The sequence below is a fragment of the Aulonocara sp. 'chitande type north' Nkhata Bay genome, linkage group LG16, assembly GCF_057382095.1.
Source record: "Aulonocara sp. 'chitande type north' Nkhata Bay isolate Kocher_YH1m ecotype deep benthic linkage group LG16, A_spYH_male_GT1.1, whole genome shotgun sequence".
In the NCBI taxonomy this organism is placed as follows: domain Eukaryota; kingdom Metazoa; phylum Chordata; class Actinopteri; order Cichliformes; family Cichlidae; genus Aulonocara; species Aulonocara sp. 'chitande type north' Nkhata Bay.
Window position 1 is genome coordinate 11,720,124 of NC_141359.1, and position 21,885 is coordinate 11,742,008.

Consider the following 21,885-nt stretch of genomic DNA (forward strand, 5'->3'; position numbering starts at 1 on the left):
CAAATTCAAACGCGACTTCAATATGTCACATATTGACAGTGACTCACCGATGCCAATGACATAATTACCCAGCTACATTTCTGAAAGAATGCAAAAGCATTGACATATATTTTTCCTACAATAGCCCGACGGGCAGGGAAGAGATAGATTTTGGTAGCCCGACTGAAAAAATCGCTAGCTCCGGGACGTCGGGCTAGCGATATTGCAAGCCCTGTATCTGATTGAGGAATCACTCATCTTTGGAAAAGAGAGTTTATTACAGAGAAATGGCTCTTTCCAAAATAAAAGCTATACTATCCGCTTCTTCTGGGCTATATTCTCAGCAGCATAAGGAGAATCATGTGCTAACAGCTGTCTAAATGACTCAGCTAAAGTTAGTAGCATGCTTGCTTTTTTTTGTCTGCTTCCACTTGTCTTTGCACTAGGATGATGTCGGCGTAAATGTGCAGTCATATTCGTTGTGTTCCCACTAGTGCTTTCAGGTTAATCTCGTTGAAATGACCTTAACGCCACAACACGGCAAATCTCCGTTAACGAGCTACCGCCGATCGCTCCGTGCATGGGGCTAGACGGCCAACACGTTAACGAGCTAACTGCGCTAACACACTAGTTCACACCAATGTAATTGAGCATTGCATGGCACATCCAACATACTGTTTTACTTTAGTCCATGACTCGCTTACCTTCAGGGTCATACGTCACATGAAAACCAAAATAATTCCAAACGCCAGATCTGAATGAGAGTGGGGGAGTTCCATGTTAAAAGGAGAGCTTAACTTCTGTCTCGCTAGCTTGCCCTGCGCTCTTCCTTCTGACGATGCTGTCTGTGTTGAGCGCTCAGTGGATCTGCGCTGGACAGTGCAGCCTAGGCGGAGTAGTCGAACACAGATTCACTGAGCGCTCAACACAGACAGCATCGTCAGAAGGAAAATTGATAAAATAAATTACAAATGTTGTATTGTTCGATACATATGCGTACCGAACCGAAAGCACTGTATCGAACGGTTCAATATCGATACGAATATCGTTGCACCCCTAGTAAAAACCAGTTTGGTCTTACCGAACAGTTCAGCATGTATTCAAATGAAAAGCATGCAGGTGCCCAAATTTAGTTTTGGAATTTTTTTTTTTTTTTAAGGATTTGTAAATCTGGTAATCTAAAAAAATGGCCATTCATTTCATTGATGGCATTTCGTAAAAATTAATTACATTTTTTTTATGTCTTAATCCAAAAATAATATTATTAAGGAAAACAGTGGTGAGAGGCTGCTGCAAAACCACATTTATTGCAATGAAGTAGCATATGATGATTACCTTGGACATGGTTGCTTTGAAGATGAGGATCAGACCTGTGACCGGTCACAGTTGGCTGTCACATTAAAGACCTTTGGTGATAAAACTGAATCAAGACACTGCTATCAGTTTGCAACTGAATGGGGTTGTTTTGTGATAGTATGCCATTTAACTGTGATAAATCCCTGGGAATCACAGACCTGTGGTCATCTCCATGCACAGAAATCACCTTTAATAAATAGTGATATAGTTGCTTCAGGAGTTGGGAAGTGACTTGGTGCTTGGTAACCTTAATATAACCAGAATACAAGCTGCCCGGTGACCAGTTGAGTCTCCTACTGCAAAGAGACTCATCAGCGAGTTCAGCTCATTGGCAGACTGACCAAATCTTTTGGCAAATGTTTGCAACCCTTCTTTAAAGTAAAATATTCAATGCAATCACTGGGCAACCACCATTTTTTGTTTATTTGTTTTTTTTGCACAGGTGGATTGATCATAAAAGCTCTGCTAGCTTTTGTTTTACCAGGAAATGCTTTCATGGTGATTATAGTAACAAGCGCTGTTGCTGTGAATGCTACACAGCAAAGAGAGGCTTTACTTCCACATTAAACTACAACTCTTCACTGCTGTTGTGTTATCAGTCATGTTGTTCAGAAAAATATGTACTTGGACTGAATTGTGTAATCATTTTTGTCGACATGAATGTGCCTAGGCTCTCTTTTTTTACTAAATATAAGTGAGAAGCAGCATCAGCTTCTTGCTGCATTTTTCACTCTTTCACTCTTTTCCAAATCTTCCGGAAGATTGGTTGGAGTTGCACTTTTTTTCAGCTGCACAGTCATGTTGCTCAAGAGGGTTGACCCTGACAGACATTAACCATACACGACTTGTCAGTTTAATTGTTAGTTGGGGAATTTACCACTTGACAAATATCAGGATTCTTTAATTTCCCGGGCCTAGTTGACATTAAAGAAAAATGGAGCCATGCTAGTCTTGCCCAGGTTTGCAGTCTTGCTGACTGAGATGTGGTTGGTATGCTTGTGCAGCTCTTGGCCTCTAAAGGTCATTTTCATTTTGCGGAACAGACTAATTTAGCTGGACTTATGGGTCTCTGGCAAGGAGGAATGCACTGGGGTTTGTCCATGAAAGCATCCTGGAGATGATGAGGAGATTGATTTCAGTCTGAGGTGTGCGTGTTGTTCTGTCAGTGAGTCAGAGTTAATGGCTTTGCCTGATGCACAGTGATGAGCTCCTCAGGCATGAATCACAGCTCTCAAACACAGTTGTGAGGAAAGGAGACCGCTGACCTTTGTGCCAAACACTATGCTGAGCGCCTGATGAGCTGTTAGGTCCTCCTTCTGCATGATCATTCATTCATTCATATATATATATATATATATATATATATATATATATATATATATATATATATATATATATATATATATATATATATATATATATATATATATATATAAATAAATATAATATAAAAGCTCCTTAGCTTCCTTCACTGTAGTTTGAGTGAAGCTCAGAGTGTTTCTTTTTCCTTGTACTCATAATCAAAGGCAGACATTTTAACAAAGTGTAGCCAGAAACAAGTTGTCCTCCTGAATTATTCTTTAATAAGCAAAACTCTTTCCTCAACATATTCAATTATTTGATCATTTCTGAGGTGATATGCATTTAGAAAAAAAGAACTCAGCTGCACATTTACATTCCTGGTGCCAGTGCCCCATGGCATGGCTCTCTGGCAGATGGAGAGATGAGCTGACATTGATCTTCTTCTAATGTCAAAATCTTATGTGTCTCCTTGTCAACAGTAATGTGCATGGATGCCAAGATCAACTTTGACTCCAACGCAGCGTACCGCCAGCAGAAAGTGTTCGAACTGCGGGACTGGACTCAAGAGGACCCGCGGGACCGGCAGGCCGCCACGGCTGACCTCAACTATATCGGTCTTGATGGAACCATCGGCTGTCTGGGTCAGTCCAAGCGAAATGTCAGAAAAGCTATTTAGTAGTTTCATTTTTTGTGTTTATTATAGCTTTTGAACCTATTTGGTGGTCATTTTGAGATATGTTCTCAGTTGTAATCCTGATTGGGTACTGCATTTCCCATAATGCTCGGTTATGCCAGACAGAAAATGAACGTTATAGGTTATAATGGTAACCCAGAGATATTAATATGACCAAACTGGACAAGATATGAATATCTATAGATTAAAAAAAGGAGCTTGCTAATTTGTCTGCGATATCCTGCAGTCTGTCAGTCTCCTGTTTACTGTCTTTTTCTCCCTCAACTTTCTAGCCACCTCAACTCCATACACGGCATCCCACAACATAAAGCCACCAAATAAGACACCTTGTGGCCTTTTAGTGGAACTGTTTGTTTTTCTTGACTTACTTTAAACAATGTCTCAGAAACAGTTCACAGGTCCAGCTGAGCTGCTGTGTTGTGTCCAGTGCTGTGCTAGCTTATCTGACACAATTCTGTCTCTTAACAATGAAAAGCAGATCATACACTGTGTTTTTTCCCCTCTTTCTTATGTCTTTAAAAATATCCAAACTCAGTAGCTTGTTGTTGGCTCTAACACTTTCTACTGGCTCAAAGTGCGAGGGACTCATAAATACAATGGGGTGGTATTTTACAGCACAGTGGCACCCAAGTCTTGTTTCCATGTGTAAAAACTATTTTTAGTGAGAGTCTGTAATGTTTTGTCATCATTTAAAGATTTCAAAATGGATATTAAACCATTTCCAACCACTTTCACATAACATAAGGAAGAAGTACAGTTAGTTTCAGACCTAGAAGTACACACCTGAGCTGCTTTAGTTCAAAGTGGTGCATCAGTATCAGCCATTAAAACCTACCAGCCTATCACCAATTGGCTTTTTATAACGACTATCAGACCAGACTTTGAGTGTAAAGACAGCACTGTCGTAGTAGGAGCTCTTTTAGTTGTGATTTAAATGTAATGCGTTTCCATTTAATGTCAGTCTTATTATCAATGAGTGTTTTTGGTTTTTTTTTTTTCCAGTACATATTCAGTGCAAAAGAAGAAAATCCTCTGCCTGAATCATTTGACCAGTGGCTTTGTCTGTTTTAGTAAATGGAGCAGGTCTGGCCATGGCTACCATGGACATCATCAAGCTCCATGGCGGCACACCAGCCAACTTCCTGGATGTAGGAGGAGGAGCCACAGCTCATCAGGTGACGGAGGCCTTCAAACTCATCACCTCTGACAGGAGGGTAAGAAGATGCCAGCTTCCAAAGGCTGTTCATGGTTTTAAACAGGAAACTGTTGAAGCCCGATGTAGCTCACCCCTCTGAGCTCGTCAGCATTCAGTTTTTGATGAAGTTGTTTCTTTTTTCTTTTTTTCCTCAGGTTCAGGCTATCCTGGTCAATATCTTCGGAGGAATTATGAGGTGTGACGTCATCGCCCAGGGTATCATCATGGCTGTAAGAGACTTGGACCTCAAGATACCCATCGTTGTGCGGTTACAAGGTGAGGAACAAACTGCTATTTTTTTTTTTTTTTTTTTCTTAAAAGGATTTAAAATGTGGCATTGTATTCATTAACTTGTTAAATTGAAGCTTTGACTTTATCCTTATTTGAATTTTTACTGTTGTTAAATAATTTCCCATGAATTTGATGGGGGATTGATGCCTCCCTCCTTCTGAATGTTGAACGAAAGGATGACGACCTCAGACATCTGGTAGCAGCCAGTTGAAGTGATTTGGGAAAAGGATCAGAGATTATATATATCTCATCTGCACTAGGAGCCCCTCAGGATCCCTCCATGAGAAGATCTTGCTGAATTCAGGGATGTCTGATCTTAGTGAGCTATGGAATGCAAGGAAATCCCGACAACTCTCCAGCACAGTATCTCAGATTGAAAACAAGTACAGATATTTGTAACGCAGATTTCATTACCAACCTGACCAACAGCCTAAACCTTGTTTTAAAAGGAAATGGAAATAGACAGGGGTTTGGGCCCAAACACAGTGTTGTAATGTTCTGGATCAACCACAGCCACAGGCTCCCCCTCCAGTGGAAACACACACTCTCCCCCACCTTGTCAGGCGGGTTAACTGGCAGCAGCTGGCAGTGCTGAGGGGGGGGGGGGACTCGTGTCCGTTTCATTTGATGCTTCCTACTTCAAAGTCTGGCTCCTGGAAACGCGCAGAAAACGACAAACACAAATGAGCTGTGAATTATTGTGATATCGTGTGATATATGCATATGTACATTCATACTCTATATTATCAAAGGAGGCCAAGTGTTGAATACAAAGACTTGCTGGTCCTTTGTGGCCTTCCAGAGAGCTGAATCCCTCACTGGGTGAAATTCCTCTGCCAATTTGGTTTTCTCATCTTTATTCATTCGTCAGTGCAAGGCAGTGAAATTTGCAAGCACAAAGAAATGGTGCATGCTTGTATTTGGAGCCTAAACAGAGCTGACATTTCTCAGTTTTCCTCAGGGTAACATTTTCTGCTCCTGTTTTCTATTTTGGAAACGAGAGGATGTCACCTCAAAATGCTGCTGCTGAGGTTTGCGTTCCAGCGCCAAGACTGTAACTGCACTGCAGCTTTAGACACGTTACGTGAATTAAACAGGAGCGCTGCCTTCTGTTTACATGTTTAATCAGTTTTTTAAAAGTTATTCTTTACACATTTTATAATCTAAGATGTAGAAGCGCTTCTGAAGTTGGATTGGAGTCATTAGGTAGTTCTGTCTTATATCTCAATTAGCACCTCTGTGGTCTTGTCTGCAAGTGTAAATGCACTGGTGATGAACAGGGCAGGTAGTTTTGGTGTTTTTTTTTTGTTTTTTTTAATTTTAGGGAAGCTTTGCATGTTGAGTTTTGACTGAGTATATGTCAAAGACATGGTTTGATCACCATTATAATAGTTTCTGGGTAGCTGCATAGTCAGAGACCCAGGCCCTTGCTAACTTCTGATGCACACCCATTCATTTTGTTCTATAAGCCTGAAATATGACAGAAATGACTCAGTTCTGAAAAGCTTCAATTGTTACTGCTGATTGGCTTTCAAAGGTTAAAAAGTTAATGCCACCCTCCTTTTCTTTTGATTGGCTGCTCCTTGCATGCTGTATTTTTTTTATTTTTTATAGGATGTTATGATCAGCAGTGTCACAAGGCTTTGGATGATGACTCCTTGTTGGAGTCACCTGAACAGAGATGGACTTGGGCTGCTTTAAGGTCACTTTGTATAAAATCTGTTTCAAAGAGAAAATAAGATATGGGTGAAAGGTTCAACAACAGAGGAAGTTTCCTTCTTTAGCAGAGTACATCCTAGTTCATGGTTTGCAGCAGATGTTTTCAGTTCCTTTGTAGTGATGTGTGCTTCTTTAGAGGTTTGGACATACTTAACATACTTGCACAATTAAAAAATTGCTCATTAATATTGGCCATAGCAGAAACTTTGTGTATTTTATATTTTCTTCAGGGAGTATTTTCACACACAAAGTTTTTGGACATGGTTGAATGTAACTGAGATTTTGTTGATAACCTATAGCGATGTGATTAAATACTGTGGTTTGTTTTTCTACCTTCAAAATGAAGTTAATTGACTGAGTGCGGTTGATACTGTAAGGCTTCAGAGTACTCAGTCATTCAGTCATCTGAAACTAAATACTCTGCTGTTAGTCTAAAACTCTGAAGACTATTTGAATTTTAACACCCTGCAGTACAGGGTAAGATGGACTGCAGCAGATGCATTTGATTCATTTGGCAAGAATTCCTTCATGTATGCTTCATCTGCTTTTATCTTCTAAAGTTAGTGGTAAAGGGTAAAAGAAAGTAGTTGGAATAACTTTCCAAAGCTATTAAATTCTGTCTTGTAACCTCTTAAACATCTGCGGTGTTTTTAACTTTGATAAACTTTAAGCATCACACTGATGAGCTTGAAACTCAAATGCTTCATGGATTTTAAGTCAGAGCTACAAGTAGCACCTCTGTAAGGCTCTACATCAGCACAAAGACGCTTTTCCTGTGAGCCAATCCACAAATGTGCGTGTGACCAAATGACTTGTTAATCGGGGCCGGACTCGGATACATCAGATGGGTCACAGCTCCTAATTCGACTCTGGAAACTTGACTGGACCACGTTCTCCTTTCAAAACAGGAACATGCTCTCTTTTAAAATTTTAATGTTTTTTTTTAAAAAATAATAAATATACTGTGTGTGTCTGTCTACACACTGACAAGTTACTTTGGTATGTTTATACATGCTCTTTCGTGTCTAAGACTGCTTCCTGGTTTATCCTGGATTCATGGGTTTGTGTATTTGTGTCAGTGGCTAATTCTGTAATGTGTCTGCTTTGCTCTGTTTGTAATTCTTTTCTGGGTTGTGAGGTCTGTCTGTATAATCAGGCATTAAAGCAGATGTTGTTGATCTCCATTGATTTGTAAAATAAGCCTCCGTTACCATTTTTCCCCTATGGTTGTATCTGTGGTTGCCATGGCTGCACACCAGCCACAGAGGCAAGCTGAAAAAAGTTGAACCATGAAGTGTGAAGGCATCCACCAAACAAAGGAGGAGGCAACGGCTTGCTGTGTGACAGCAGCTTTAATAAAAACTGTCTGCTGGGAGGTTATAGGGCAGTTTTAGGGAAATTGAGTTTTCACTTTGGTCCGGCGAACATTTTCTTTTTCATCAAAGAAACTTCATCAGCTCTCCAAACTTCTGGAAAGACCTTTTAGACATTCAGCTTTGTTTTTCCCGAGTGCAAATGGAAACTGTGGTCTGAGGGTGGACAGTACAGGAGGCACAGGTATCCACAGAAAACCACAAGGAGGTTATTAGCTTCCTCGAGGTTCAAAAACATTCAACAGCATCCAAATGAATGTTTGCCGTATCAAGAAACTCTGTTCTGACAGTGACACAGCTGTAGGGTGGCCAAAGGTACTGCTGTTTTGAAAAACTGACTTTTTTTCATTTATTTTTTTTGTTTGTTTGTTCTCAGGAACAAGAGTGGACGACGCCAAAGCTCTGATTGCTGCCAGTCCGCTGAAAATCCTGGCCTGCGACGACCTGGACGAAGCTGCAAAAATGGTACGCACAAAGACCCACGTTCAACTCAAATGCTCACGTCATAAATGGGGAGAGCAGGGCTGACATGTACCTGCCTTTAGATGTGTCGCTGTATGCGAGGAGGCGGAGGGTGTGTGTGTGTGTGTGTGTGTGTGTGTGTGTGTGTGTGTGTGTGTGAGTGAGAGAACCAATGTGAGGAAAAACGTCACTTTACATTTATAGCACAAAGTAACCAGAAAGCAGCAACAGTGTGAAAGCGTATGTGAGAACAGGGTTGGGGAGCAGGTGTGCCGGGAGGCAGTTTGATAACATTTTATTAAATCTTACTCTGTTCTAAACACTTTTCACATCCAATTAAGCTGCTTGATTAATTGCTTAAAAGTGGACTGATTCCAGCTTTCATGTAATGATTATATATGTGGAAAATGGTTGTATTTGATCTAAAAACAGGATATTAGTGATGAGCAGGATCAGCTTTGTTAGATATGTGAGTTAGCGAGGAAATGAAAGCCTTTGTTCTGTTCTTCTGGAGTTAGAATACAAAAGATTTTCAGGAAAGATGAGAAAGAATGAAAACCCTTTAGATTGTTGTGAGTGGAGAGTCCTTGTTGTTAGATTAGGAAAAGAAACGTGTATCAGTCACCTGTATTAGTAGTTGTCGTGTTTGGTATTTTTGTTCTGCCAAAATAACTAAAAAAAATTTTTTTTAAACTTTAGAATTAATATGATTTTGGAGAAAATTACTAGACAAGTATGACATGATATGGCATGAAACTGCAGCGTGTGTCTCAGTGCACAAACCACAAGAACAAGACTGCACATGTGCAATCAGCTGATTAACATGTGCAGCTGCTCTGTGACTGTTCAAGTAGAGTTTGAGGTGTGCGTGTGTCGAGAGAAAAATATGCGTCTTCTAGATGACACTTGGGCGGCCCACTCCCACGGTAAAAGTTCTAGAAAAAGTTTTAGAAACGTAGAATGTCAGCGGCTAAGTTGGTAGTAATGATGTGAAGTGAAGCATGACTGCTGTGAGTGATGGGGATGTCAGCTGTCAAACCTGAAGTGCACTATGTCTCAATCCTAAATTGAAAGCAGAATACCTGCATAACACCTGAATTTCAGACTTTTCAAGCACAGTCAGGAGGAGGATTGGGATCCCATTGAAACAGTTGCATGACTTCAGAGACCTGTATCATTTGTGTCATCTGTTCTGTATTGACTGTCTTAAAAAAAAGGTCTCCTTTTTAAAAACACGGGTTTGTTGGTTAAATAAAGGTCAATTGTAAAAGTATGTTATGTTAAATTTTATTTCATGAGCCCACTCTGCTCTGTCCACAGGTTGTAAAGCTTTCTGAAATCGTCTCCCTTGCAAAGGAAGCTCAAGTGGACATCACTTTCCAGCTGCCCATCTAAGAAACCCAACCTTTCAGATCTCTTCCTCCAAGCACTTCCTCTCTCACACCCCTGGGTCAGCCTATCAACAACACGCCACTCCACTACCCAATCAAACAGCAACATGAGCTAGAGAGAAGACACATTAGGTTAGCCCTTTGTTGAACCTGTTTCTGGCTCTGTGGCACAATGACACGACTCTGAACAGCCCCCCCCCCCCCTTTACTCAAAGTCTCAAACCCAGAGAATACCCTTAAGTTGCACTTGAGTCGATACGCACAAACCTCCTCCTCCTCCTCCTCGTTCTTTTTCGCTCTCTTCCACCCTGAGAGGGAGACTCGCGGTGAGCCTTTCTGTCTTCTTTGGTACTTGTTGCGAACACTTCCTTTGACCTACTTTGAAACAATAATAGAATAAAAACAGTAGCTTTGTCTTGTTACTCGGTGTTCAGGTTGGGGCTCTTTTGAGTCGGATCATTTCCTGTTTCCAGCTGAATGCTTGTGAGTTGGGACCCACTAGTGCTGTCCATTACACGGTTTAGCACGAGTGCCTTTCAATCTCTAAATAGGAATGTATTCCTCCATTCACGATTTTCTTTGTGTGTGAGTGAAGAGCTACAAACACACAAACAACATGCTGGCAAGCTTGACACTGGCATGAGGAAACAACCTCAGTTTTCTCCTTAATGGAGAATCAGCAGCATTGATTTAATATTGGTGGGGTTTATTTTCCATGCAGGCCTCAGTGTTATTTCTGTATCTCCTGTAGGCATGAGTTCCTCAGCCTCCTTCATTACTCCTGACACAGCAGATGTTTCCTCCTTTCAAAACTGCACACTCGGCACGGACGGTCTTCGGGTTCATCTCTGACTTTACCTGAAGGTTTGAACGGCTCAATCCGGTTTAACCCGGGTTTGAACGAGTCGCATTTGTTTGCCTGAATTATTAGACACCAGACCTGCGGGCGTATCGATCGACGTCAGGATCTGAGCGAGTATTGATGAGCGGGCCTGGCGTTTGGGCTGTGCCCCAGCTGTGGTGGAGCTCGTGTGTGGGTATGTTGAACACAGGTGATACATCACATAAATGTGTTGGGCACCTCAAGTTTTGCCAGGAAGGAACATGGAGATCAAAAGTTGAATGATCTCAAAGTAAATCAAGAGAGCTTGGTGTACGTTCCTGTTCCCATGGAAACTGCTCCTGCTTACCTGCCAGGTTTCAACCAGATGGAGTTCACATCTTGTGACCATCTGAAAATCAAAAAGGCCGTTGTTTTGATGTCTTTCATGACAATACTTTTAAGATCTTTGTTTTGAGCTGCTAATTAATCCAAATAAGGAATTTGAAGTATTCCCGGGCAGTGTGAAAATAATTAAACAGAAAATGCAAAAAGTTCTCAGTTGCAGTCTTCGTGTTTTAATATTGAGATTATTTTCCAAATTGAAACTGCACAAAACAGGAGGACGCAAGCACTTCCACTGTCATCCAAACAGTACTTGCTTATACTGTCTAAAGGGGGCAGCCAGGAAGTCTGAAGGTTGACGTTCACAAGTCACAAGTTTTTCCGGTTGAGCTCAAACTGAAGAGGACAGAAAAGTCACTGGTTCCGATTGCAGGTTTATCACCGTGTTCAAAGTGGTCATTGTAGGCAACTTTCTTGTTAAATGAACTACTGCCATAATTCTTCCCCCCCCCCCCCCCCCGGAGCATGAAAGTCACCAGAAATGGACTGATGACTGCTGAAGACACTGGAATTTTGTGTCGTTCTTTATTTATCTGCTTTGTTCTCTCTATGGAATAATTCACTGGTTTAGACCTCTGCAGTTGCTGCTCCCGTGTGTTCAGTCGTGCCATCGCGCCACAGTCTATTAGCTCCTTTTTTTGTTTCTGTTTGTGAAGTCAGAGTCGAGGTTGGGGTACTCCAAGTCAAACTGTAAAACGGCTGTAGGTTTTTTTTCCTCCTTCCCTTTACTCCTCCTCCTCCAGCTCTCCAAACACAAGCCGACATTGTGAGTTGTACGTCATTTATTTTATCTTGTAAATAACCAGACTGATGTTCTCGCTCTGTAAAATATTTATGCTCCTCACAAAGAGCACAGCAAAGGAAGAAAAAGAAAAGAATAAATACAGAGAACACCAACTTTTCCCTGGTTGAATTTCTTGTCTCCGGTGTGTTTTGTCTTGGACACTGTACAAAGCTGAGCATTTATTTTGGTTTAATCTTCTTACCAAAAAATGCCTAATTGGTGCTGAATGTAGTGGCACCATAAAGCCTCAGAAGCCTTTATTTAGTTTCCTGTTAAAGAGCAACTGTTTAATGTTTTGTATGAGTTTGAAATCGAGAACCTGCAATAGTCTTGTGAGATAGTGGAGAATACTATTCATACATCCAGGCCTCCACCCATTTCTTCTGCTTATCCGGGGCATGGGTCACAGAGACAGCAGCCTAAGCAGAGAGGCCCAGACTTCCCTCTCACCAGCCACCACCTCTAGCTTAGTTTGGCAGGAGGTCCTCGGTGTGCCAGGGACACCTACAGCCGGAGGCATTCTACTAGGCTGGCTCCTTTCGATGTGGAGAGGCTCTATTCTGAGCCCTACTCAGATGAGTGAACTCACCACTTTCTCTAAGGGAGAGTCCAGCCACCTTTTGAAGAAAGCTTGCTTCTGCTGATATCTGCCATCTCGTACTTTCAGTCACTACATAAGCTCATGACCATCGGTGAGGGTAGGGTTGTAGATGGACCGGTAAATGGTGAGCTTCTCTTTTATGCTCAGCTCTGTCTACCATGACGGACTGGAACACAATCCACATCACTGCAGGCATGGCTGCAAAGTGTCTGTTAATCTCCCCTCCCCCCTCACTCGTGAAGAAGACCCCGAGATATTTCAACTCCTCCACATGGGGCAGCAACTTGTTCCTGACCCGGAGTGGGCACTCCACCCTTTTTCAGCTGAGGACCATGGCCTCAGGTTTGGAGGTCCCAATTCTTGTTCCTGCCGCCTCACATTCTGCTGCAAACTGCTTCAGTGCTCGCTGGAGGCCACCACCTGAACAAACCAGCAGGACAACTGCAAAACGCAGAGATGACATTCTAGATGAGTGTTGGTTTGATCAAGCGGTTTGGAGAGGTAAAACCTGTTCCCTTGTTAGTCTTTGTTGAACTGATTCCAAGTATACCAAAAAGAGTGGCCAAATCAGTGTTGGATAGGATGAATGCACTGGTGAGTTTAGCAACATCAAAAGGTCTGGAAGACCAACGAATTGGACGATTGCAGAATTCTTTCCTGGGTTAAGATAAAACCTTCCACGACAAACAGCCCAGTCAACAGCTGTCGCAACTGCAGGTGGCTCATTGTCAAGAGACACCTTCATGAGTGGAAATGCAGAGGGTTTACAACAAGGTGCAAACCACTGGTTACAAAGGATACCAGAGGATTAGACTTTGCCAGAAAAAATAAAAAAGATTCTGCACTGCTCTGGAAAACAGAGGACAAATGACACCAAGTAAGTCACAGTTACAGAAAACAACTAATATTCACTCTAAATTTATCGAATTACCCACGCTGTACAGCCTCTATTCATGAATATACAGATTACTGTCAGTAGGAAAAAAAGACTTTTTTACTTGTTTGTTTTTTTTTGTTTTAATGTTACGTAGAAAGCAGTTTGTGAAAATAAATGGTGGTTGCTCCTTATGTATGGACATTGCTTGTGGTGTACCCCAAGGGTCAGTTTTGGGTCCAAAATTCTTCAACTTGTACATTAACGACATCTGTAAAGTGTCCAAAGTATTAAAAATGGTTCTCTTTGCTGACGATACAAACATTTTTTGCTCTGGTGATGATCTGCAGAATTTATTGGAGGGTATGACTAATGAAATAAGTAAAGTGAAGTTCTGGCTTGATAAAAACAAATTATCATTAAATTTGAATAAATCTAAACTTATGTTATTTGGAAATAGTAGTTTAAATACAAATGCAAAGATTCAAATAAATGGTGTTGATATTGAAAGAGTCAGTGAAAATAAATTTCTGGGGGTAATAATAGATGAAAAACTTAACTGGAGAGCTCACGTAAGATATATTCATTCCAAAGTATCACGTAGCATTGCAATACTAAACAAGGCAAAACAGGTATTCGACAGAACATCACTTCATATTCTCTACTGTTCACTGGTTTCACCATACTTAAGCTATTGTGCAGAGGTCTGGGGCAATAACTATAAAACCACATTACATTCATTTTTTACTCTTCAAAAAAAAAGCAATTCGAATCATCCACAATGCAGGTTACAGGAACATACAAACTCACTATTTTTGCAGTCTGAAATATTGAAAATTGACGATATAGTGAAATTCCAAACAGCACAAATTCTATTCAAAGCAAAAAATAAAGAACTGCCAGGTAATATTCAGAGTATGTTTTTTTTGAAAGAAGGAAGTTATAATTTAAGGGGTTTTTGTAACTTCAAAACAATGAAGGTACGTACTACAAGAAAAAGCTTTTGTGTTTCTGTTCATGGAGTGAAACTATGGAACAAACTGAATATGGAGTTAAAGCAATGTCCAAACATAAAACTGTTCAAAAAGAGTTATAAAAATATGATCTTCTCGATCTATAAAGAAAAGGAAAATATTTAAATTAAGTGAATGTCTCTATTTAAAAACAAACAAACAAAAAATTCATGATGTGATATTATAGTATATAGTATATCAGAAATCTGTTCACTATTTTTATTACAAATTATATCAGTAAGGAAGCTGACTAAATATTCACTGATAATTTATGGGACAGGGGTGGGATTAAATAAGTGTATACTTCTTCCCACTCCCTTTCAACATGTAAATTAGAATGTTTTTTTGTATGTAATTTGTATAGTATATTTTTTTTCTCTCATTTCTTTTCTAAATGTACTTGTATATTGTTCACATGTTGAAATAAATTACCAATCAATCAATCAATCAATCAAACCCTTTTCTGTAATTTTGCTGAGGTTAAAAATGTTCTCAGAATGAGTTAAACTATCACAAACAACAGGGAATATGTTTTCTAATGTTTACCTGTGTAATCTCAGTCCCATCTGAATGGTGTTTTAAACTATGGTCTTTGTTTGATGCTATTTTCTAACAATTCTGCTCGGTATGTAGCAGGATCATTTTGGTGTTTAAATAATAATAATTTTGTAAGCATATTTCCATTTGTGTTGGGCCTGTAACGACTGAGCGAGCGCTCTCTGATTGCAGGTTCTGTCAGAGTCACCCACGCTGGCTGTAATGGCAGGTTGATTACCTGAGTGGGTGTTTCTTGACAGCAGGTTAAAATGCTTTTGACTATGTTGATGGAAAACAACACATGATGATTCAAACTCTGGTCAAGTAAAAAAAACAAAAAACTGGAGGAACATTCACACATGGTTAACATTTGAAGATTACCCTGTTTTAGTTTTTTAACAAGGTAGAAGTTTTCCAAATGCATTTAAAAAGAAAAGACGTTTAATGTGGGCACTTTGTCGTCTTTCAGCTACCCTGCTCTGAAGTTGAGAAAATCAAACATCAGTCAGGTCAGAGGACAGAGACCAGTTGAGGAGTTAGATATTTCACACACTCACACTGAGTTGGTCAAGACCCAAAATGGAACTAAAAAAGAAAGAGTGTGTCCTATAGTCAAAGCTTGACCAATCAACTGTTGAATAGGTTTACAATAACATGCCAGATGATACAAGTTTAAATCATAGATGGTATAGAAGATGGATGAAGTTTATGGGTCTGAAAACTGAAGCCAACATGGAAAAGCCTTAAACTTGCATTCTTCCTAATGACCAGCAGTGGGTTGCAGAAAGCCTTCCAGTTTTATAGAAGTCTACGACCCTCAGCTTCCTTGTTCTCTTATCCCAGTAAACTATGCCGGCTCATTGGCTAATGGCTTGCCAATCACAAGTCGAAACACTCAGCTTGAGGCTTTATAATGGGACTTCAAACCATCCTGTGTTTTGTGCCGCCCATGTTTAAGATCAACAAATCTATTTATTTAATGATAGTTATGTAAGTTCATGCTTATTGTATCCATAGCAACTAAGTAACAGCCAGGTGCTAATAATCAAATGCTCTTCATTAATTCATTATCAGTGAGCGTGTTCACCTCTGAAATTTTGACAGCTTTTAGCTTTGCACAGCAGCATCTGAATAAATCAGACTTCTAGAAAGACTTAGGACAAATGTGGCCAAAGTAGTGCTGTTTAGCTATGGTGCACAGCACCGTGTTTGATGAAAACCAAACGCAGTATATCAGCACAAGCACCTCATACCAACTGCAATGCATGGTGGTGGAAGGGTGATGATTTGGGCTTGTTTTGAAGCCACAGGCCCTGGTGACCTTGCAGTCATTTATTTGACCCAAATTAGGTCGTGCAGCACAGATCGTAGACATACATCACAGTTGAAAAGGGAAAGAATCAAGGTTTTACAATATATTAATCAAAGTTCAGACCTCAACTCAATTGAGAATTGAAATGCTGTAGTGTGACCTGTGCAGAAAGAAATGTTTGTAAAAGAACTGAAGCAATGATGTAAAGAAGAGTGGGCCAGCAATTATTTCAGGGTACTACTGCTCAACGAGGATCTGCAAGATACTGAATCATAAGGTGTAGTTAGTTTTTCGCAGGACTGCATAGAGTTTGGTGAAAACATTCTTTCTTACATGACTATTGTTCCTTTGCAATTCATATAAACTAGCGTCAAAGGTTTTGGACTACTGACACCAGATCTTCAATCAGCAAATTTGGACAACCTCTGTTATATTTTTATGAACACATATTTAAAAAACAAGGGTAGTAATATCTTCCAATCAGTCGATACAACAAGAATAACCGCAATAACTACAAGCAAGAGTTTGTACTGTCACATTGTGAGTTCATTTTCCTGTGTGCATGTATGTGTCTGAGTGTGTTCTGGCTGGTAACGAATCTAAATAAAACCTCTACAGGAACACACCAGTTAATCTGTGAAAGATGCCAAAAGAAGCAAAAAATATAAAATCACTTCTTAAAGAATGACACACTGATTCATAATGTGCAGTGTGAAGTCATTTACTATACAGTTGGTCAGACAGCTGCTAAAATGCAGGTGCTTGACGTTCACAAGCAGCAGATCTACCAATCAGTCAATCTGCACACAGCCACACGTGCCCTCTTCCAGTTCAGGCAACAAGCTCTAGCAGTTCTTTGCTGCTGAAATCCACAAGGGCAGCACTGTTTTAATATGGACGGTGAGATGAAGTCACTGCTTTAAAGCTGAATGTGGATATGGCCTTTGAGCGCTGGAAGGCCGTGTCACTGTAGAAGAGATGAAAAGCTGGGTTAAGTCATCAGAGGACTCCCTGCTGAGTTCACATCTTCACTCAAATTAAACCTTGCCAACACAACACACACTCACACTGAGCTTTGAAGTCAAGTTCAAGTTCAACTTTATTGTCACTTCAACCATATACAGTTTAAAAATACACAGTGAGGCGAAACAACGTTCCTCCAGGAACCAAGGTGCTACAAGACAAGTTAGTGCAAAAAAATAATAATAATAATAATATATAATATATCTAGTAATAATATTGTGCAAAAGAGCATTTACAGGTTGGTGTGTGCGATGGTTTGGTGGTGTAGGTCAGTGTGTTTGCGCTTTGTGTTGTGAAGTCTTTGCTCCAGCCTCTTTTTCTACGATTTCCTTGGCTGTAGCACCAGGCTCAAATCTCCACCCTGTGGGTAGAAGAGATGATTTTGATTGTACACAAGACATTTCATTATATCTCTCCCTGCCATGTTTCTCCAGAGATGAAAAGTCTGCGGAGGCCAAAAATCTTGTGATAAATGGACCTTTTTTTATTTCTAAAACTAATTAAGAGGGAAAGGAGGGGTAAGCTGGGCTCTGATTTGTCATGGATGTACTGTATGCAATATGGAACTAAAATATGAAACTCGATGACACATTTTTAATTTTCTAAATGTGTGTTTGTGGGTGGCAGGCACAGCGTCTGTGCTGGAGCCGGGACAAACTGCACTGAATCTGTGTCATGAGTAATTTTAGCTGTAATGGAAAAATGTAGCAGTACCTTACTAAAATCACTTGTGCAGTGTTTAATAAACTTACGGCGGGTGGTCAAAGTAAAACAAATGCTCTCTACGATCTAAGTCTAGCTTTGTTCATCTCAAAACCAAACCAACACTTTTAATCTGGTGTTGTTTTTCCTTTTTTGTGTATGTGTGTGGGTTATTGCTAAGTCATTCAGTTCAACCAGGAGAAGGTTGGTTTTTTTTAAACTCTGTGCATAATTTATATTTGTCTTTGGTATGGAGAACAGACCCCAGCAGAACATGGAGCAGGCATCTGTGGCTTGAGGTGGGTTCCAAAGTGGCCTGCAGATGTACAGCAACTTTTAACAAACTAAACGCAAGGATTACCAAAGTCTCTAAGAGTAATATTGTAGGTTTGAAACACATTACATATATGAATTGCAACATAATCAGTGAGACCAAACGGTAGAAAAGGTGGGTTATGAGGAAAAGCTCATTCAGATGAGAAAAAAACTGGGGCAGTAACTTCCTTGTGACAGGGAAGACACAATTATGGCATTTCATTTCAGTTTTTTGCTTTCAGTGACAGATTGAAAGTGTTGAGAGGGGTGGGAAGTCCCCCAGCTTATCTTTCATTACATCTGAGAGAGGATCAAAAGACTTAATATCCAGCTTTTTTATTTAAAGTGATACAAAGTGCTACAGCATTTTATCTGTATGTGATTATGCTAATAATGAATCATGCTTAAATCTGCTCAGAAACAAAAATAGATCTAATCAAAATCTAATCAGATGAATGAGAATATAATCATCAGAATGAAATGTTTCTAATACCTGAGTTCTTGAGTTTGGTGTGAGTTTGTACTGTGCTGACATGGATATTTCAATTGAGAAGTTAAACACGGTGTAGCCCAGATCTTGTCTGAGGGGGAGAAGCTTTAAGTGCTCGGTCAGAATGATTAAGGAATGTCTGACTTTACCATGTATCATTTATGAATTTATTTTTGCTGTATAATTACAAACTCTGTGTAAAGCATCTTGGTATGAAAATAAAGCAAACACTTGCGAGACCTAATCATAGGTGTAACCATCACACATGTATCAAAGTAGCTGAGTATAGAACACAGAAAAACATGAAGGATTTTTTTTTCTAATTCTTCATAGTTCCTGGCATGAGCAGAAAACATCATCTGAATCCAGCCCTGGGAGATCACAGTTAGAAATTACAGCAAGAAATGCCAGAGAAAAACCCCTGCATGAACCACAAACTCATTTTATATTTTCTGGCTTTTTCTCTGTGAGATTATAACCTTTGAGAGTTTGTCTGTTTCCTGCTGGATTACATTGCATTCAAAAATTCTAAATTGTTGCCTTTATCTTTTTAAATTATTGTGAAACAGAAAAGTTAAAACCCTGTGTTTTATTAAAATAACATCACCCAAAGGGTTGCATACATCTCCTGGTGGAGATGGAGATGTGTCTTCAAACAATTGCTGCAGTCACTCTCACACAGACTGGTACTTGCGGACTATTCTGTTAACATAGACAAGTTGCCAACATGTTGTAATTTGTCTGTTTGCTATGGGGGACGACTCAACTGTTTGCCAATGGGTCATATTCCTATAAAAAAGCAATGTTTCTAAGTGCTTATGCCATTTTCCTGTCAACTAACCATCCTGTGGCAACAACATCAGTATTGTACATCAGTGTCTAGACTTTGGATGTAAGTAGCACATGTTAATTTAATTTATTTATTATATAATGTGATTTTCTGTGTACATAGACAACTCCTGGAAGAACTGGACTACCTGTACAACCTGTAAAACCATTCCTGTTTTAGGGATTGTGCCATTGTTGTCCCTTTAGTGCACCTGTTGCTATAGTTTCATCAACATTTTCATTAACAACCCCTCTGCTACTTAACCCAATATCAATATCCCACAAGTTTACTTGACTTGATTCCGTACTCTGATTAAAAAGTGTTCCTGTAATTGTTTTGAATTTCTGTGTATGAAGAGTGCAACAGATTTATGACTTTCGAGGATTTTTTTTTACAGTCAATAAGCAATTTGACCCCATTAATTGAAAACAGCCACCAACCCTTTGGAGTCCATGTTGATTTTTAATCTATCCTTGATCTTGCATGCATGTACCCTATGTAAGCTAAATCACAGCGTGATAGCAGACTGATCAGGTGTCTTATTGCTGTTTTAACACTCATTTTGCTGTAACAAGACAACAAGACACTTTGAAGACAGCAGCTGAGTGCAACTGGCTGCAGACTCGCTCCATGTAGTGGTAAGACTACACACCTTTGGAGCAGGAATCACAAGTTCGATTCCCACCTGGTATCCAGTAAGGGTCCTGGCTCGACCCCCATGCTAAAAAAAAAAAAAAAAAAACAAGCCCTGGAATTGTGCGGCTATGTCTGCAGCTCGGACACAAGCGTTTCACTACATGTTATACTTTGTATAATTGTGTACGTGACAAATAAAGGTTGTTTGTTTGTTTGTTTTGAACAAACCACGTGAAAAGCAACAAGAACTTCACTGCACATGGCTGCAGTAAAAATCTCCAACCACTGTTTTCCATAGAGTGACTGCGGGACGAATTTGCTATTCATTGACTTTCATTACTCTTCTCTCCAGAGCATACCTCCACCTCTCCAGGCTCTTTCCCACCTGCTTCCTACTCTCACTACAGAACTCACCATCATCTGCAAACCTCATAGTCATTCAGGGTGGACAATCCCGCCACTTCTCAACATGTGCTGCACCAGCTTCACATACTTCTCTGACACCTGACTTCCTTATACAAAACCACACTTCCTCTATTAACAGGTCTATAGCTAGATCTTCAAGAATGAATGTGGGTCATATGATCTACAGATGATAGCTTGGCTATCTATGCTTAAACTAGTTTTATTAATTATTTTTTCACCAAAACCAACTGTTTCTTCCCTCCTACAGTGGCTGTGACTTCAATCACATCCCAGTTGTTCTATTTAAAATCTACTGTGGTTGTGTACAGAAAAAAAACACTGTCACTGTCCCCAAACCTACAGGCCTAAGTGTATTAAAATACTATAAAACCGGCACCGACATGATGCATTTTACTGACGAAATTTGTGAAAATCTTAATTCTTACAATGGGTTATTTTTACACATTATGCCATGGCCTAAAATAAAAGGCTTCTCCACCACTGATATTTGAAGTGTCAGCACGGATCACATCAGGGACTCCCACTCTCTCAGCAGAGGCGACCGTGCTGCTGCTCACACGTGAATCCTGACGCCTCTGGCTGGTCATTGCTCACTCTGTTGCAGCAGAAGTGAGGGAAGAGCAGCAGGAAGGAACCCTTTAGAGTCCGGGTTGATTTTTAATGTGTCCTTAATCTTGCATGCATGTACCGTGTGTAAACTAAAACAGAGCCTGATGAAAGTTTGTAAATTAAAGAATAAAAACAATAAACCTTATTATACAACTAGATTGTAAAATAATGCTGTGAAAGATTTAAAAAACTATAAAAACCCCCACGTCTGCTTCCTTCATGCTGGACATATATATATATATATATTTATCAATGAAGGTTTTAGCTTTGTCTTTGATCAGGGAAATGTGTGTTTGTTGACCAAATCTATTGGAAAAAGTGAATTTTACATATTTTTTTCATTTTACAAAAGAACTTCAGTGATTATCACAGACTATATTTCATAACTTTATGTCATTTTCTATCCTGTCCTCCTTCTCTCACCCCAACCGGTCGGAGCAGATGGCCCCGCCCCTCCTTGAGCCTGGTTCTGCCGGAGGTTTCTTCCTGTTAAAAGGGAGTTTTTCCTTCCCACTGTTGCCAAAGTGCTTGCTCATAGGGGGTCATGTGATTGCTGAGTTTTCCTCCGTATGCATTATTGTAGGGTCTACCTTACAATATAAAGCGCCTCGAGGTGACTGTTGTTGTGATAAATAAAACTGAATTGAAATTGTTATAGTGGGATAGCGAAATGTGGAGGCTAGTCAGTGGTGCTGAAACAATGTTTATCTATTCCCATGTCAGAATCCTAGAACTCACATGCTGTTA

The 21,885-nt window shown here is 40.0% G+C and overlaps 1 protein-coding gene across 1 annotated transcript in view; it reads left to right on the top strand.

Moving 5' to 3' along the window:
• Nucleotides 1-11,884, top strand: part of sucla2 (succinate-CoA ligase ADP-forming subunit beta) — a 31,864-nt gene extending 19,980 nt beyond the window's left edge. Inside the window, exons 7-11 of the mRNA XM_086265716.1 lie at nucleotides 3,117-3,278; nucleotides 4,403-4,545; nucleotides 4,682-4,802; nucleotides 8,286-8,374; nucleotides 9,692-11,884. Coding sequence (XP_086121842.1) covers nucleotides 3,117-3,278; nucleotides 4,403-4,545; nucleotides 4,682-4,802; nucleotides 8,286-8,374; nucleotides 9,692-9,766 — 590 coding nt within the window. The 3' untranslated portion in view covers nucleotides 9,767-11,884. The remainder of the gene's footprint in view (nucleotides 1-3,116; nucleotides 3,279-4,402; nucleotides 4,546-4,681; nucleotides 4,803-8,285; nucleotides 8,375-9,691) is intronic.
• The last annotated feature ends 10,001 nt before the right edge of the window (nucleotides 11,885-21,885 follow it).